Below are 18854 nucleotides of genomic sequence, written 5' to 3' on the forward strand. Positions count from 1 at the left end.
AGCATCTGTTTTAAATAGTTAACATTGCCACAGATCTTTATGAAATACCATTGTCAAACAACTACAGTATTCCAGAACCATTCCATGTCAGCAGTGCTTCTAAATCTGCACAATAATAAAATTTAAATGTTTGTGAAAACATTTTAAATCCACCAGGAACCAAACAAGCATTTTACCTTCATTAAGGCAGCTCTCCTTATACAATTCGAAAAAAATAAAATAAAATAAAAAAACCTCCAACTTCTATCTCCCAAAACTTTAGACTTTAATTTATTTGCTGTTTAATTAAAAACAAGAGAGTGTAAAAAAAAAAAAGTCGCTGTAGTAATGCAAAAAATAATAAAATAAAATAAAATAAAAAATAAAGAAAAAATCCTCCTAAACAGGAAGGGTTAATCATGCAGTTTGACTGCATATAGCCACCTTATTAAGTCATTTATTTTACATTTGTTCCTTCCAACAAGCAAGGAAAAGATTGATTTCATATCCATGTTCAGCAGTGAGGTGCTATAAACCTTCTATGGATATTATGCATCCTTCAAAGATTTCTGAAAGGATACCTAATGTGTTTTGTTCTTATTAACAGTAGTATAGAGTCTCTTAGAAATCCAAGAGACATATTATTGTTAAGAAAGGTGCTTGCTTTAAACAAATTCTGGCAGCGCTAATGACATACAATATCCTTCAATATTATTTCTACCATAATATATACATTTTAACTTCCATGCCTCTAGGAAAAAACATCTACATTTTGTGATATAAAAATATATTACAAATCTGCAAAACTATTTACAAGCAACGTCCCATTCTCTATATGCAACTTTTTTTTTTTGTCTCAATACAAGACAAACAAGGTACACAAGTTTTCTATTCCTGTAGGGTTAAAAAAAATTCCGTAATTCCTTGCTTAATAAAGTGAGGAAGCAATTTAAATCTTTTCATAGCCAACTTTGGTGCATAAACGATTGTATTTTTAAATGCTTCTTTTTAAAAAATACTTTTTTTTTTTTTTGGACATAACAGAAACATTTAGGCCAAAAGAAGGGAAAGGGAGGCAATATAATCTTTAAAAGCAAGCTGGAGTTTTAAAAGCCAAATAGAATATAAAACCAATGTTGTTTCTTCTTCTTCTTTTTTTGTATAGATATTATTAAAGTCTGATTAATATACAGTAATATCTTATGAAGAGGATCGGATATACAGCAACATCTAACATTGATCAACCTCCCCTGAATATATATATATATGTATATTTATATATATTTATATTCTGCTAAAAATCAAAGTATGCCATCACCATTTTGCTTAAACATGATACCACCACTTAAGGTTATGTGATTGGACACCACAAATTCACTAAAGTGACAACGGAGACGGTCCACCAAGAATTCTCTCTGTCGCTTATCAATGATGAGATTTCAAGAGTTTGCTTACCAAAAATAATGATAGTAATAAAAAAATTAAAAATGTGAGTAACAATGGCCAGGATGGTTTTCACCTGGCAAGTCAGCGATTGCCAGTTCATCCAAGTTTCAAGAGAGTCTTGAAAACAAGTTGGAACTTGTTTTGAAACAAGTTTCAAAAACAAAAACATTGGTGAGCGTGCCGGAGAAGCTTCACCATTGTACCGTCCCATTAAAGGTTATGTTAGACATTTATATATAATATATTCCATAGATGCTTCAACTTCATTCACAGAATGGTTAGACCAATCATAGGCTGGCAGCAGTTGGGCACAGAAGGGGTGGGTGTGCCGTGGGTGTGTGGGTGGGTGTCAGTGGATGAAGGTAAAGGACTCAAGGAATGTGCAATTCTAATTCCATGGTCAGTGACTAAGATGGTAGGTTAGGTGCCCCCACCAAGTCGATTTTTACCTCTTCAACCTCTTCTGTGGCATTGTTCTGGAAGGAAAAGGAAACACAGCATTGGTGGCTTCTCAAAGGAAGTTTAACTTGCCCTGGTTAACAGGTCCTTCCTGTTGGGAATTAAGACGGCATTACGGAAAAATACTTCTACTGTCAGGAAAGAGACCGGGGTGCTTTCTGAGGAGACAACCAGGTTGAAGTCAGTGGGAAAAAATTAAGTATTCGAAACATCTGGAAGCAGAAGGAATGAACATATTTCGGTTTATTCTTCAGATATTGATATGAGTTGTAGCTATGTGGATATTATCTTTCAGAAAAAGGAGTAAAGGACCCCACAGAAAATATTAATACTAATAAAAAACGGACTCACATCTCTCACTTTGCCAAAAAAAAAAAAAAAAAAAAAAGATTGATTAATTAATAAGCTTTTCATCTTTATCATACTTAGTAAGCTGAGGCCAGTATGGTGTTTCAAAGCTGTATTTATCACAATATCTTCCATTATTTCTGATGGAAACATCTGCCTTGCTCCCACGGTACCTCTGGACAAAGATTGCAATTGCCAAGAAGTCTTTTGTGTATATCCTCAAAGCTTCATATACTTAATTAAGAAACAGACTAAAAATGAGAGGATTTCAGAAACTAGTGCCAGGTCTGAACTATCACTTTACATTATTGCACTGTACGTAACTGAAACACCAAGAAAATGTTAAGGGCCGTACAGCGGCTTTATAATTAATTTTGCAAATTTAGCCATTATGATTCCTTCTGTTAAATAACATGTTTAACGGCATTTATTTTCCCAAGACAAAATTTAAATGGATTAATCTCGAGAATGAGAAATAACAGGTAAGCTAAAAGGTTTCTAGGACTCAGATGAGCCTATACTAGTATGTAATTATTTCTATAAACATATTGCTGTGTATAGAAGTTGTCAGGATGAGGATGACCTGCCTCCATCAACCTAACAACCATTCCACAGTGTTTTGGGCGGTGTCTTTCCTATCTCTGCAACCTGAGATTGGCTATAGAGGAGGTCCTTGATTTACAACCAGAACTGGGACTAGAATTTCTGCTGCTAAGCAAGAGAGCTTTTATAACTGATTACAACTGATTTTATAAGCTGTTTTGCCATGGTTGCTAAGCAAATCGCTGCAAGTTATTAAATGAATCAAGAGGTTGTTAAACGAATCAGACTTCCCCTGTTGACTTTGCTTGTTGGAAGCCGGATAATAAGGTCACAAAGGGTGATTGTGTGACCCCAGGATGCTGCAACTGTAATAAATACATGCCAAGTGCCTGAATTTTGGTCACATGACTGTGGGAATGTTGCGATGGTTGTAAATGCAAGGACTTGTCACTTTTTTCAGTGCTGTTCTAAGGTCAAATAGTCGCTAAATGAATGAGTGTAAGTCAAGGACTACTGGTAATAACACTTGCTAGGCATTAGAACCTCTGGAGCTTCTAACGTTTAAAAGACCCAATGGCAGCAAAATATTAGCTGTATCCTTGATGATAAATCATAAATCAGTTCTTTTCAGATTACCTTTGGAGGAAAAAAGCACAGGAGATAAAGTTATGGACACTTATGGTGTCTATCGAGATTCTCAATCATCCAAGTCATGGTTGTCCCAAAGGGGCTTTTCCACAAAGCAACTGGACTTCCTTGGATTTTCTCCCTTGAAAATGTTTCACTTCTCATCCATGAAGCTTCTTCAGTTCTCTGATGCTTCTTGGGTGAGACGTGAAATGCTTTCAAGGAAAAATCCCCAAGAAAGTCCAGTTGCCTTTTGGAAATCAACTTTGGGATGACATTTACAATGTTTTCACAAAATCATACCCGTGTTTCCCCGAAAATAAGACCAGGTCTTATTTTCTTTTGGGCTCCAAAATAAGCACTAGGACTTATTTTGGGGGGTATCTTTTTTCCCATGTACAGGCCCACTTCTTCTGCTGGTTTGTTGTTGGGCAGGAGGCCGTGCGGTGGGGCAGTGCCACCACGAGATGGGGGTGGGGTGAGATGTCCCACGTGCCCCGCACTGGCCTATCTCAGGCCCCCAAAGCCAGGCCATCCACGCCCCGACACCTGCCTCACCTCGCAGCTGCGGCACCAACACCAACACACCGCTTGGCCTCCTGCTCCGTTGCGGCTGCGAGCAAGCAGAAGTGGGCTGGCAGCCACATGGGCTCCTGCTATACATGGGTGTGAGGCAGGTGTCGGGGCATGGATGACCTGCCTGCGGAGGCCCTGAGGTAAACTGGTGCGGGGTGCATGGAGCAGCTCCACCCCCACATCACCTTGTGGCCCCGTGAGCAACCAGATGCAACAGGTGGGCAGCCAGCTGTGCTAGTTCTTAAGTAGGGCTTATTTTGGGGGTAGGGCTTATATTAGCCACACACGTAAAAACATGCTAGGTCTTATTTTCGGGATGGGTCTTATTTTCAGGGAAACAGAGTACTTATGAAAAACTATAGAATCTAATCGTATAGTAAAGTTCAATAGTAAATTATGATAGTTCTGTCCCCATCCTAACCCCAAAATGAAAAGAAAAAAGGCATTTAATTTGTTTAAATTGCACGGAGCACTAAGATCTTAAAGTAATACTATATGTATTACAGGCTGAACAGAAAGTGATTTTTTTTATTTTTAAAAAAGATAAATTTGGACTTTAAAAAATTGGTATACCAACCAGCATGTGATCTTAAGAGAAGTGATCTTTCAGGATTCCATTGAATGTACCTCCTTTACTAGACTTTCTGTACACCAAGCACAAAAAAGTAAAATACACTCGGTAAATACACATATTTACCAGCCAGAGTTTAAGTTCAAAAGCTGTCATGTGACCTCATGCCTTGAAAATTAACTTCTGGATGCTGTCAAAATAGTGAAGTGTTTCTTTCTCTAACATCTGCCCAAAACATTAGTGAAGGTGAATGATCAAGGAGGAATAGTACTGCCTACTTTGGCTACCTGAATGATAGGCGTTCTGGTACAGCTTCAAAAAGTTACGCAAGGCATCAAGTCACATTGAGCAAAGAGAACATCCAGAAATGCAGAGATTTACCTGTATATGTTTGGGTCCAGAAGCAAAGCAGTATCTTTTGGTAGTTTTGATAAATGAACTACTTTAGTTTTTAATTGATGCCTTTCACTTTCATTTACCCACACATCAGGAAGACTATGAATAAAATAAAATATTCAAAAAAAGGTCAGTGATTCGCTCTCCATTATCACTACAGGTAAAAGAGCTGCTGTCAATTCTTATGGGAAATAAAAAAATCCATACCAATGTTGCACTGCCAAAAAGATTTGGCTGGAAATTTGCTTCTCTGTGAGCATCACAGTCATCTTAACTGTTATTGGAGTGTAATTCCAAACCTTTTGTTACAGAACAAGGCTGTCTCCCTCTATGTTCAAAGGGCTCCACCTCTTTCAGGAAGCAACATTCTATTTCTATCATTTTAGCTATGATGATTGGGATATATGAGATTTGCCCAAATTAACAATCTGTAGGCACAAAATTCCATGCCACCTTCTAGCAACTCTATATCACGGATGTCAAACCTGCCACGTCACGTTGCCATCACGTGACGTTTCACAAGGTTTCTCCCCTTCGCAGAGCTGGGTTGGGCGTGGCCTGCGCATGACGCATCCGGCACGCGGGCCGCCTGTTTGACACCCCTGCTCTATATGAATTGACAATAGCTCAAACTCTCTATGTGAAGTGATAACAAGGGTATTAGTTTGGCTCTGAGGATAGCATTCCCTACAATGTAAAGGAGCCCCTGAGGATTTTATTCTGCTAGTTGTAACTGACTTTAGGGGTGTTATGTGTGCACATCTCTGTTTCAAGGCCATTGAGCCAGTGCTATCCGAAGTCATTTCTGTGGTTGTTTAACTAGCATAACTTCATGGAGTGGTGTTTCCTTCCCATCAAAATAGTGCCTATTTATGTACTCACATTTGCACTTTCGAACTGCTAAATTGGAAGGAACTGAGGGGTGGATAGGAGCTCACCCGGTTACGTGGTGCTCGGGTCTTGAACCTTGTCAGCTCTCCAGCTAACAAGTTCAGGGTCTTAACCGTTGAGCATAATGTCTATCTACTGGGAGCTTTTCAAAGTCCCACATAAATAGCATTAATGACAATGATTAATATTACTATTCAAAATAATAGCACCCCCAGGCAGTGACTTTATTTAAATCTCCATGCATTATTTCTTCAAAGCTAACTAAAAGGTAAATTTCATATACACTTTGCTTAGTGAAAAAAATTATTTATTTATTTATTTATTTATTTATTTATTTATTTATTTATTTATTTATTTATTTAGCTAGCTAGCTAGCTAGCTAGCTAGCTAGCTAGCTTATATGCTTATATGCCTCTCTCTGAAAAGGACTCAGGGCGGCTCACAGCAATAAAATAGACAAATCAATATTAGATGTTAAAAACCATTAAAACTCCCCTTAAAAACCCATTCAGTCCAAACTGGCCTGGTGAAATAACCATGTCTTAAGGTCACGGCGGAAAGAGCGCAGGTCAGGGGCCACCCGGAGCTCCAGGGGGAGTTGATTCCATAAGATAGGTGCGCCCACAGAGAAGGCTCGTTCCCTAGGAGTCGCCAGATGACACTGCCTGGCCGACGGCACTCCAAGGAGGCCCTCTCTGTGGGAACGCACTGGGCGATGGGGAGCTGTTGCTGGCCGCAGATGGTCCATCAGGTACCATGGGCCTAAGCCAGGGTTTCAATTTAGGAAACTGAACTACAATTACTTTTGAAAAGCAATGGCAAATATCTGAAAGACATTTTCCACAAATTTATTTTAGCCAGTTTTAAGGAGCTTTCTAAAAGTTAATTGAGAAATGGACATTTCATCCTGTCCACTGTGAACTGAGTTAAATTGAATTAAAATTAAAACAGAATTGTGCCTCTGTTGAAAAGGATAGGAAAAAGGGATATATATTTCTATATGTGAACATATTGTTTAGAAATTGCTAGTTTCTGATATCCTGTACTTTTTGTTTATTGAAAAAGCTAATTATAGTTCAAATGAGCTTTGTCGATTTTAATATTGGTAATGAAGGTATCTTTCCATAATGATTTCAAACCCTTTTAGCAACTGCTTCTGTGGTGTTAACAAGGTAACAAATGCTTGCAGTCTTTAGAAAAGTTGACACATCGTATGCATCTTTAATGAAAAAAATAAAGAAAATTCAACAATATATACTGTATTTACTGATTATACAAGTAAGGATATTTCTGCTATTGACTACCTTTTCTATTTTTTTTTTTTTTAATTTGATTTATATGCCGCCCTTCTCCGGAGACTCAGGGCGGCTTACAATGCGTTAAGCAATAGCCTTCATACTTTTGTATATTTATACAAAGTCAGCTTATTGCCCCCACAAACTGGGTCCTCATTTAACCTACCTTAGAAAGGATGGAAGGCTGAGTCGACCTTGAGCCTGGTAAGATTCGAACCTGCAGAAATTGCAGGCAGCTGTGTTAATAACAGGGTGCATTAAACCACTGTACTACCAAGGCTCGTTATTAAATCGTTATTTAGTTTTGGAAAAGTGCTAATTAACATAGGGCTAAGGCTTCTTTCCAATAGGTTCAAAAACCTCAAATAAAATTTAACTCGGGCTATGGATATCTTCTTCAGCACTGTAATAAGAGTAAAAGTCACTTTTCATTTTGTCTTCCTAATGAATATTACTTTTTCTTAATGTAGACTCAAATGCATGAATTAACTTGGTAATTTTAATTCTCCATCAGAGCTTTATAACAGTGCTATAAGTCTGAGTCATTGTTCAGTATATTGTAAATTCTGTGTAGGCTTGTGTAAAATATAAGAAATACCCTAATTTTTGCAGGTGCCCAAATTATGTACTACTGACTATAAGTACTTACATATCTTCTGGAGTCCAGTGAAGCAGCAACTTAACTTTTCCAGAGTCCTCTTTCCTTTTAGCCATTACCTAAAAGCAAACACGAGAAAAGCGACTTGAAATATTTATGCTCTTTCTTGAATTCCCTGCTCTTAAAAATATCTGGTCCAAATGTTTTATGTCAATAAGTGTTTTGGGTTACAGGGTTGTTGTTTTTTTTCATGGATTCTGATAGCTATTGAAACAGCTTTCTTCTTCTCTAAAAGCAGTTTACTTTTGAGATGATGTTCAAATTTATGTGAGATGATGCTAATACATGCATACGTTCCCTTTTTAATGTCTGCCCTCATTTCCTGTAACAAATATTTCGTGTTGACTAGGGATTTCTGGGAGCTGAAGTCCGCTCATTTTTGATTGGCCAAGATTGAGAACATTGACATACACTAGCTGCCTCTCTCAAAGCTACCACCCCATGCTGCCACCCCAAAACAGCTGGAGTGTATCCAATTGGGGGAAAGCTTTCGCACGTTATATATTTTTTGCATCCTGTGGAAGAAAACAGTAGGTTTCTTAGCTTGACTCATGTAATGCATATCAAATTGGTTGTTTGCCTTCAACTTCATGAATGGACTGCATAAAGAGGTAGCTCAAGCCCCAAAGTGGAAACATCTTGATGTTCTGCAGAAATATTAACCACAGGATAAAAGCAACACAGACAAATAAGTTTGTAACTGCAAGTTTCAGACATGTTTCTAGAATTCTGTATCTGGTGTACAGGGACTGGAGCTGTTTTCAAAGCTAATGGGTCCCTGGGAAATTTAGAACCATGAGCGATAAAGAGTTGTGGATAAGGCTGCTTGAAGAAATGTAGAAACAGGACTTAAATGCCATGGCGTAAAAGGGAATCGTTTAGGTCGACTCCCAACTTCTGATTACTCAAACATTTTCCAGTCTGGCTTTTTTCCTTCAAGTATTAAGGCTGCATTGTTAGTGGAGCCCGATATAGGCAAGTCTTGGGATTGAGAATGATATACGAGGTGCCTCAGCTTTTCTATTTTCTATGTTTATTTTTAAATGTATTTGTTAGTTGCCCAGAGTTGTTTGGTTAAGGTGGGCAACCATATATATTTTCTAAATAAATAGCAAATGCAAGCCTGCCTCAAGCATGGGAGTCCTGGTAAGAAAATCAGGAAAGGAATTGATTAGAAAAAACAGCAAAAACCATAAACCCTCGTTGTGTAAAAACAATGGAAATGTTGCATATTTACTCCTGCTTTGGGAAGGTGCCTTATGCATTAAGCTCAAAAGCTATACATAAAGATTCTCAAAGAGAATCAGAGCTCATCTGAATCAGTTCAAGTGATTAGGGCACAGGGGGTTTTCATAGGAGCTTCCACCTTCTAAGTTATTTTTGAACACTAATTTTTGGAATCTAATTTGAAAAGTAGCAATGATGGCACATTACTATTTTCTCACTCTGCATCCTACATTGTTAAATTTGCTCCAAAAAGAAACCAAAAAGTTTTTTAATGCAGCATTATTAGCAAAGATTCTATACACGGATCTATAAAAGTGTATTTTTAAAAGCAATCTTTCAAAGAAAGTATAAGTAATGTTAAATGCTAGCCAGGTACTCTAGCAATCATCAGAAACAAACATATATAAAACAGAACTAAAAGGCTGATCGTAAAACAACTTCTAGAAACTTGGAAATTACAACTGATATAAAACATGCCTGAAATAGTTTTACCTGTTTCCATGTTATTTTCTTAAAATTAAGAGAGATGTAAGATGTCTGGATGTATCGTAACTCTATTTTCAGGCCTATGGAAAGCACTTCACAAATACAAAAGCCAAAAGAGAGGGAGGGGGCCCAACTGGCCAGATAATATATTTTATGTATCAATCAAGATATCAAAAGACAATGGTAGAAGAATTTAATTCATAGCTATATTGTAGGTAAATTACTTGGTGTCATTTAAACATTCTAGACTATCATTACAATTAACTATGGTCAGTAAATGGTCAATGGGACGTATTTAAGAAAACTCTAGTTCAAAACATCTGGAGGGCACTAATTTCAATATCCTTTTTGATGGATTCAGAAGATCCCTCAGAAGATGGTTCACCAAGTAGCGACAATGAACTTTATGGAGGGCAATGGGGGAAAGGAACAGCTGAAGTTCCTCACGAAGAGAAATTCCATGGAGGCTCTTTTCTAAGCTCCTGTTGCCATTTTGGTGAGAGGAAACTTCATATGAGAAAACTTTTACTCAGACTTTCAAAGCAGAAGCAAATAGCCACAAATCAGCAATCAAGATTATTGCTCGATTTGTCTTCAAAGGGTTGCAGGAGCATTCATAGGACTGTGACAATTCTGACAAAGAAATTATACCTTCCGTACCAAACAAACATTCCCATTTCTATTGCAGACTTTTTGAAAAGTCAATTTTTACCAGGAGGGTTACATATATGCAAATAGAGTTCTGCTGACCTCTCCTGGAGAACCACAGAAATAACTCAAAGATGTTAGTTACTCTTCCAAATTACACTATTTAGTTTCAGCCACTAAATATTTTGCAATGTGCAGCATACTCATGCAAGCATCTGCCTGCCACTGCTTAAAGCAGCTGTGCCTTCTCCCAAAATTTTATTGCAGAGTGTTGCTAGAATTCTCATTCTCAAATCTGCAAAATCTTCACTTTTATATCCATCATCAGATATTGCATTTAGATCTCCAGAACTACAGACTTAAGATTTGAGAAGGCTGATGATTCATGTGCTTCCTACTCCTTTCTTCTCAAGCTACATAAATTATCAAATTTATATACCGTATTTTTCGGAGTATAAGACACACTTTTTTTCCCTCCTTAAAAGCTATCCAGGAGCCTGGATAGCTCAACAGACTAATAGCCTGTTATTAACATTCAGCTGTCTGCAATTACTGCAGGTTCGAATCTCGCCAAGGCTCAAGGTTGACTCAGCCTTCCATCCTTTCTAAGGTAGGTAAATTGAGGACCCAGTTTGTGGGGGCAATAAGCTGACTTTGTATAAAAATATACAAAAGTATGAAGGCTATTCCTCAACGCATTGTAAGCCGCCCTGAGTCTCTGGAGAAGGGCGGCATATAAATCTAATTAAAAAAAAAAAAAAGAGGCTGAAAATTTGGGTGCGAAGGACACCAGGAAGACATACCCAAAATATGTATGCCAAGCAGGGTCACCTAAACCATGAAGGTCATGTACATGACTAGCTAAAGCAAGCAGGAACTTACATCAGGCAGCAGAGATAGAGGATGATAGCATAGACGTAGATGGTCACTTTAATGACGACAGCAACGGTTCATACTACATGATAAGCCGTAAGCTCCTGTGCTTTACCAAGAAACCACATGGATAGATAAGATAATACACTGTCAGATAATGAATACTTAACATGCCTCTAAGGAACATTTGAGGTATCTTTTGGAGCACTAATGATACTTAGGATACTAAACCCTTCAGGAGGTTCAATCGCTGAGGTTGCTGTAAAAGGAAAAAGAAAATCCAAAGCGACAAGGACAGAATTATAATGAGAACGCAAAATGTAAAACCACAAATATGGGATGCTCGAGGCAGGAAAGGCGAGAAACGTATGATAGATTGACATGGTAAGCGTTAGAGAATTGAAACTGATTGGAACTGGAATGATTTTGAGTCAGAAAATCGTACCGTTTACTCAGGACCTAAAAATGAAGAAGAAACACCACCACTTTCAGTGAGGAAGGATACAGGAGGACAGGACTTGTGTACAATGGAACTGAGGACCAAATATTATCTATATTAGAATTTGCAGTCAACGTCCTTTAAAAGGATGCTCATCTAAGTTTCTGCTCCAACCACTGATGCAAGATGATAGGTTTTATGGTCAAGGTCCATCTGAAAATGACAGAACATGCAAGCAAGAGTTCCTGCTAAGGATTGGAGACTGGAATGTCAAAGTTAGAACATATAAGAGGAAATTATAGCTATGAACTGGATAGGAAAGGAATTAAGAACAACTTATCACCTGGTTTCTTTAGCAACAGCCCATTCTTCCAAGCAGAACAATTTCCAAATACATAGATGTCATCAGATAGAGAACACAGAAGACTGATTATATTATTGGTACAAAGAATTGTAACAGATCAAATAACCAGCAAAGACGTGGTCAGGAGCTGATTGTAAAGGGGGGTGGGGGGAATCATGAACTGATTATGTGCAGGTTCCATACCAAGCTAAAGAGAGAGATCAAAGTCAAAAGTTTCCACAACTAATCTTGAATGTATAGCTACCATTTTCAAGAATATCATGAACTGCTCTGAAATCCTGGACCTCCCTGAGAGAGAACCAGAGAAATTATGGAATGAAATCAAAGAGGTTATAAAAGATAAATGCAGAACAAAACTGTCTAAGAAATAGAAGACACCAAACTGGATGTCAGAACAGATTATAGAAATTGCTAGGAAGAGGAAGGAACCAACAAAGTCAAAGATCTCAAGAAGAACTTAACCCCCACCCCCCACCCCCCAAAATGTAGAGTGCTGTTAGATGAGACAAGGAACAGCATTACAGCAGGATCTGTATCTAGTTAAGAAATAGGAAATATAAATAAATAAAAATATACAAAATAGAAACAGAAGGGGAAAATATAGATAAATTTCCAAAAGTTCACAAAATCAGAAGATTCCAATCTCAAATCAATATGCTAAAAGAGTCAATGAACAGATAGTAATTCAGAAAAGATCGAGTAGAAAGCAAAAGAATAATAATGGTTCTAATCACACCAGCAAATCTGGAATGACCCAATGGTTAGTTGACAGATTGGAAGAGGTCAGTCTTAATGCCAATATCAAGGAAAGGAGGCTTAACAGATTGTACAAACGAATGCACTATATCCTTAATTTCACATGTTAGCAAAATTGATGTTCAGTGTCATCTAACGCAGATTATAGGCCTAAATGGAAAAAGAGATGCCAGATGTTCAAGCTGGCTTTAGAAAAAGCTAAAGAACAAAAGGCTTTGCTGATACACACTGGATAACTGTCACAGAATACTAAAAAGAAGTGGAAGTATTTGACTGACTACAGAAAGCCCATGTTAACCATAGTAATCTGTGGATTGTCTTTAGGGAATGACAATCCAGATCATCATTGTCCTCATTGAAAACCAGAATCTGGATGGAACCTGGAAAGATAAAATTGACTCCAGGTTGAAAAGGGAGTGAAACAAAACTATACTGCCTTATTTGTTTGTTTATTTGTTTGTTTGTTGATTTATTAATTATGCTGGATATATTTTTTGAGGGAAGATGGACTGGGAGAAAATGATTGTGATTTTAAAATTGGACAAAGAAACATCAATAACCTGCTCTCTACTGATGACGCTCCTCTGACAGATGAAAATGCAAATGTTCTGCAAATTCCAACAATAAATATCAAGGTACAGCTGAAAAAAAATGAGACCACAGCTCCATTAATTAAAATCAAGGAGCATGTGAAAAAAAAAGAGAGATTAGGATTAAAGATAAAGAGATCCAATCTAAGGCGAACAAACACTGTCTTAGACCTGAAAGTGAAGACATTCAGGTGGTATATAACTTATGTGCCACACAGAGACAGGATAGCAAGGAAGGTCTTGGAAAAGATATTCAGATGCCATCACTTGGCTCTATCTATGAGTAGAATCACATTAACAATAGCTTCCTCTGTAACACTTGACAGGAGTTAAAAGACAGACTCTGGAGAAGGTGGAGTACGGGTAGTCCCCAACTTACAACAGTTCATTTAGTGACCTTTCTAAGTTACAAAAAAATGCACTGAAAAAAGTGACTTATGATCATTTTTCACACTTATGACCATTGCAGCATCCCCATGGGTCACTGATTTACATTCAGATGCTTGACAAATGGTTCATATTTATGACAGTTGGAGATGTCTCCGATTCATGTGATATTCTTTTGTGAGTTTCTCTGACAAGCAAAGTCAATGGGGAAGCCAGATTCACTGAACAACGGTGTTACTAATTTAACAACTGCGGTGATTCACGTAATGAATGTGGCAAGAAAAGTCACAAAATGGAGCAAAACTCACTTAACACATTTCTCTCTTAGCAACATAAATCCCGGGCTCAATTATGGTCATAAGTCAAGGACTACGTGCATTCCTCTTTTAACGACCCCATAATCCTTTGTGGAGTGGAGACTGGGCAACTGAATGGAGCTGTTTACTGGCCGGATGCTCTTCCTGTTGCCAATGCAGTGTTTTTTCAGCAGATACGTTTTCAGTGTCCCCCAGAGAGAGAAATACCTGCCTCTACCTAGGATTGAACTCACAGCCTCCTGATTGTGAGGCGTGAGCTCCACCTCTAGGCCATCACACCACTCTCAAGGACTATGTACATTAACACTTTTAAATGTTGCATTGGAAAAGATTACTGAGAATATCATGGCTAGCTATGAAACCAACACATCAGTCCAGAGTTCTCACTTGCAACACGAATGACCAGGCTCAAATTATCATATTTCGGACACATTACACAAAGGCCTCACTGTTTTTGAGAAGTTTATAATGCTAAGAAAAGTGGAAGGAAAGGGGGGGGGGGATGACCACCAGCTAGGTGGATAGATTCAGTTGCCAATTACAACGAATCCTGCATTAAGAGACCTAAAAGGACAGATCACTTGGAGAATATCTACACACAGTCAGTAAGAGTCAACATTGATTTGATGGCACTTAGACTGGGTATGAAGTAACAAGTATGTCTGCATCCCTTTATGCTGTAAGTGTTTGCTTGCCTGTATGAACAGGGAAACATGGGAGTGCATTCCCTGGTTAATGTGATTGAAAGAAGGAAGGCTTAGAACACAGGAGCCGGCAGCTTTCTGAACTACTGTTCTAGTACCTACCTCTCTCACAGGGGTCAGCAGTCCCTGGCCAGATCATGACAATTTCGGACCTCCATCTTTCTTTTGTCAATTTCTCTGCCCCACCAGATTTGTCACCTTGTGTTCTATTATGACAGTGGTGTCAAACTCGCGTCGTCACATGATGCATCGTGACTTCGCTAAACCAGGGGTGGGCGTGGCCAGCACATGACTCACCCGGCCTGCGGGCCGCGAGTTTGACACCCCTGTATTATGAGGAGTCATCATACTTATGGACAGTGTTCTGAGTTCCTTTACATAATTTCTTTCCAACTTTCCACAAAGTTGGAAAGAATAAATATATTTAGCCCGGAGAGCTATTTGAAGTGCTAGGATAGTATTTCTGAGAGCAGAATTCAAATGGTCATTTATCCATGGCTGTGACTAAGGTGCTGGATGAGCCTCTGGGAGACCAAGGTTCTCATCCTTTCACAGCCATGGATTACTCTCAGGTCGCTCTCAGAACAATCTGCCTTAGAATTATAATAGAGAGAAACTGAATGCAAGGAGGCTATGTAGACCAGAAGGTCCTGGATGAAGGATAGGAAATAAATTTAACCAATTAAAATATGAAAATTGCTGAATAAACCTGGAGAAATCACAGCCTTCAGCAACTTTAGAGGGATGCTGTTATTCTTCCATGTTCTATAACAGGGATGTCAAACTCAATATAATTGAGGGCTGCATCTGGGTTGTGTTTGACCTCAGGGGGCCAGGGTGGCTGTGGCCAGCTCGACGTCACTCATGTCGAGGGCGCCTGTGGTGGCCCAAGCGCTCTGCCAGCGAAAACAGGCTCCTGAGCTCCGTTTTTGGATATGTTGGCCTCCTGCAACCCTCTGCCAACGAAAACGGAGCTCAGTTTTCGCTAGCAGAGGCACTGGGGGCCGGTCCTTTGCTGTTTCCAGGATGGCCCTGAGGGCCAGATCTAAGCACCCCAGAGGCCGGATCCGGCCCATGAGTTTGACACCCCTGTTCTATAGGATAAAAAGAGAGGAACATGAACTGCATATATTTTTGGAAGAAGAAGACAGAAATCTTTGCAGAAGACTTTTCAAGCAACATTATCTAAATTAAATCCGTGTTAACAATGCACAATGACGTAAATTTCAGTGTAGAAAGGCTGTTTGAAAATATTGAAGATATTATAAATATACCAAGTACGGTAGATAATAATACTTACAGTACTGTGAAATACAACACTGTGGCCTTTTCCCAAACTTTCTATGTGAGCAGAAAGGTTAAAGCAAATAGCTCGATGCCGTATGGCGTCCAAGGTCTGTGCATCAAAGAAGTCATGAGGTCTTGCTAAGAAAGAAAAAAACAACAAAGCAAGCCTTCAACTACAATGCAAGAGTGCATGAAACATATTTAACTGTTCAGCTTTTCTGATCTTACTTTAAGGAAGGAAGATTACGCCTTCTGCTTTCATAGCACAGGCTGTGAAGTATATATATATATACCTACAATGATCCTATTTTTAAAATTATTAAACTGTTCTTACTATGAGTAAGTCTTCCACTAATGTTTCATTGAAGTTTGCCTTTTGTAATTTAAATGCAATATTCCAAAGTCTGCATTCAGGTGAGAAAAGGAAAGGTTTAGGAGGTCTTTTTCTTCTGAAAAATCCTTTTAAGCATTTGAAAACTGGAATTATATTTTCCACTTTCAAAATTAACCCTTCCCAGTGCATTCAGTGTTAATTTTCCAGTCTCCAAATCAATGTCCTTGATCTTCCCCAGACCAATTTTTCTGATTTCAATTTTTCTTTTCAGAACTAGACATAACATTCAAGGAAGGATCTGATAAACAGAAGATAAAGTGAAACCTTCATGTGATTTGAAAAAAACACAACACTCTGTAATAACATTAACAAAACTATGGTTGTTTTATTTTGCAACCACATCACACTGCCACCTTACTTTCATTTGCAAGCAACTAGTATTACAAGATCATTATTGCAAAAATAGCAAAACTTCCATTTAACAGGTTTTGAAGCAATAGGTTTTGGACTTCAGTCCCAACTTCTCTCAGAATACCCAAATCCATTGTTTAGGAAATATGTTGCCTATATGTGCATTAACATACCTTCTTGGGCAACCGTTTCACTGTTATTTATTTTGTTCATGTATTGTTTCCCAGAAACATATTAGTTGGTGATTTCTGGCTTCCAGCTTCTTAGCATTTTCTTTTTTTATTTTATTTTACTTCAAATTTATATACCGCCCTTCTCCCTAGGGACTCAGGGCGGTGTACAGCCAAATAAAAACACATAATAAATACATTAAGAACAGATTAAAAGGAAATATCTCAATTTGGCCCAAAATTTAAAAAGACAAACAAATTTAAAATCATTTAAAAGATTTGTTAGGCCAGCCCGGCTTGTTGGAAAAAGAAGGTTTTAAGGGCACGGCGGAAGGCACTGAGGTCATGGATTCTCCTTATCTCTGGGGGCAACTGATTCCAGAGGGTGGGTGCCCCCACAGAGAAGGCCCTCCCCCTGGGGGTCACCAGCCTGCATTGCTTGGCTGATGGCACCCCGAGGAGGCCCTCTCTGTGGGAGCGCACGGGTCGATGGGAGGTCGTCGGTGGCAGCAGGCGGTCTCGAAGATAACTATGTCCTATGCCATGCAGCGCTTTAAAGGTGATAACCAACATCTTGAAGCGCACCTGGAAGACCACTGGGAGCCAGTGCAGCTCGCTCAGGAGCAGTGTTATGCGGGAGCGCCATGCAGCTCCCATAATTACCCGTGCGGCCGCATTCTGGACCAGTTGGAGCCTCCGGGTGCTCCAACTCCAATTTAAGGTCTTATGACACTTATGATAACCTGGTTCAGCTTTTGGCTCTGCCTTTTTTATTATTATTTTTTTTGCTGCTCACCGATTCCTTGGTTTATTTGGTGTTTTTTTTTTTGTTTGTTTGTTTAGTGTTGGCTCCTTGATAAACCCAGACCAAGAAGCTGAATTATAGACATTCCCTATTTCTAATGGTCCTTTAAATTGAGGCTGCACTGCACTGTTTCTAACCTAGATATCTCCAATGTTATATTTGTGTGCTTAACTAACCTGAGTTAACTTGGCATTGCTCCGTTATTCAGTAAATATACATATATTTTTATAGCTATGGAGGGACCTTATAGGTCATCTAGTCCACACACACCCCGCTCAAGCAGGAGACCCTACACCATTTCTGACAAATGGCAGTCCAATCTTTTCTTGAAAGTCTCAAGTGATGAAGCTCCCACAACTTCTGAAGGCCACTAATGTTCCATGGGTTGATTGTTCTCACTGTCAGAAAGTTCCTCCTCATTTCTAAGTTGAATCTCTCCTTGGTCAGTTTCCATCCATTATTCCTTGTCTGGCCTTCGGGTGCTTTGGAAAACAGCTTGACCCCCTCCTCTCTGTGGCAGCCCCTCAAATATTGAAAGACTGCTATCATGTCTCCCCTTTTCCATCTCTTCACTAGACTAGCCATGCCCAGTTCCTGCAACCGTTCTTCGTATGTTTTAGCCTCCAGTCCCCTAATCATCCTGGTTGCTCTCCTCTGCACTTTTTCTAGAGTCTCAACATCTTTTTTATAGTATGGTGATCAAAACTGGATGCAGTACTCTAGGTGTGGACTTACTAGGGCTTTATAGAGTCGTATTAGTACCTCACTTGATCTTGATTGCAATTATCTGAATCCAATTCAAAGGCAATGAGATAAATACAAAATATAAGAAAGTGAAATTTTCATTTATCACACTGAGCATATAAATACTACTGATTTGAGCTCAACTGAACTACAATAATGTGAATAGAAGATATGAATTTATACTTTGCCACTTTAATAACATTTTTTAAATGTTCTTGAAGAAGTATTTGATCTAACATTGTTTTCACTGTGTGGACTGCAAATCAAATGGAATGTCATGGGGAAAATGGGTGCTCACAGACACTTTTAAATTTGAGCTGGGGTTTTTTTTTTTAAAGACATTTTTTTTGCTAATATTTTTTTTTTTTTTTGGAAGGCATCCAAATCCAGGTTGGTGAGCTGAATAAATTGCCCAGGTTTATGGATCTTAGTTCTCTTCAGCTGTTCAGCAAAGACACTATTTTAACTACCAAATGAGCATATATTAAATATATATTGAGGTAGATTTCCTTCATCACTTGTC

At 38.6% G+C, this 18854-nt stretch overlaps 1 protein-coding gene across 4 annotated transcripts in view; it reads right to left on the reverse strand.

Annotated features, from left to right (window-relative positions):
* Window positions 1-998: 998 nt before the first annotated feature.
* Window positions 999-18854, reverse strand: part of AEBP2 (AE binding protein 2) — a 45110-nt gene continuing 27254 nt past the window's right edge. The window contains exons 6-10 of one of the 4 annotated variants that reach the window (XM_034442615.3): window positions 15881-16005; window positions 7781-7848; window positions 4931-5044; window positions 4556-4622; window positions 1119-1901 (exon numbers count right to left, since the gene is read on the reverse strand). In XM_034442615.3, the coding sequence (XP_034298506.3) occupies window positions 4568-4622; window positions 4931-5044; window positions 7781-7848; window positions 15881-16005 (362 nt within the window). In that variant the 3' untranslated portion in view covers window positions 1119-1901; window positions 4556-4567. Of the gene's footprint in view, window positions 1902-4555; window positions 4623-4930; window positions 5045-7780; window positions 7849-15880; window positions 16006-18854 lie in introns of all 4 variants that reach the window. The other 3 variants (XM_034442617.3, XM_034442616.3, XM_060689034.2) reach the window with 3 other exon arrangements.

The sequence above is a fragment of the Pantherophis guttatus genome, chromosome 7 (genome assembly GCF_059756535.1).
Source record: "Pantherophis guttatus breed Tessera chromosome 7, ASM5975653v1, whole genome shotgun sequence".
NCBI classification, from domain to species: Eukaryota; Metazoa; Chordata; class Lepidosauria; order Squamata; family Colubridae; genus Pantherophis; species Pantherophis guttatus.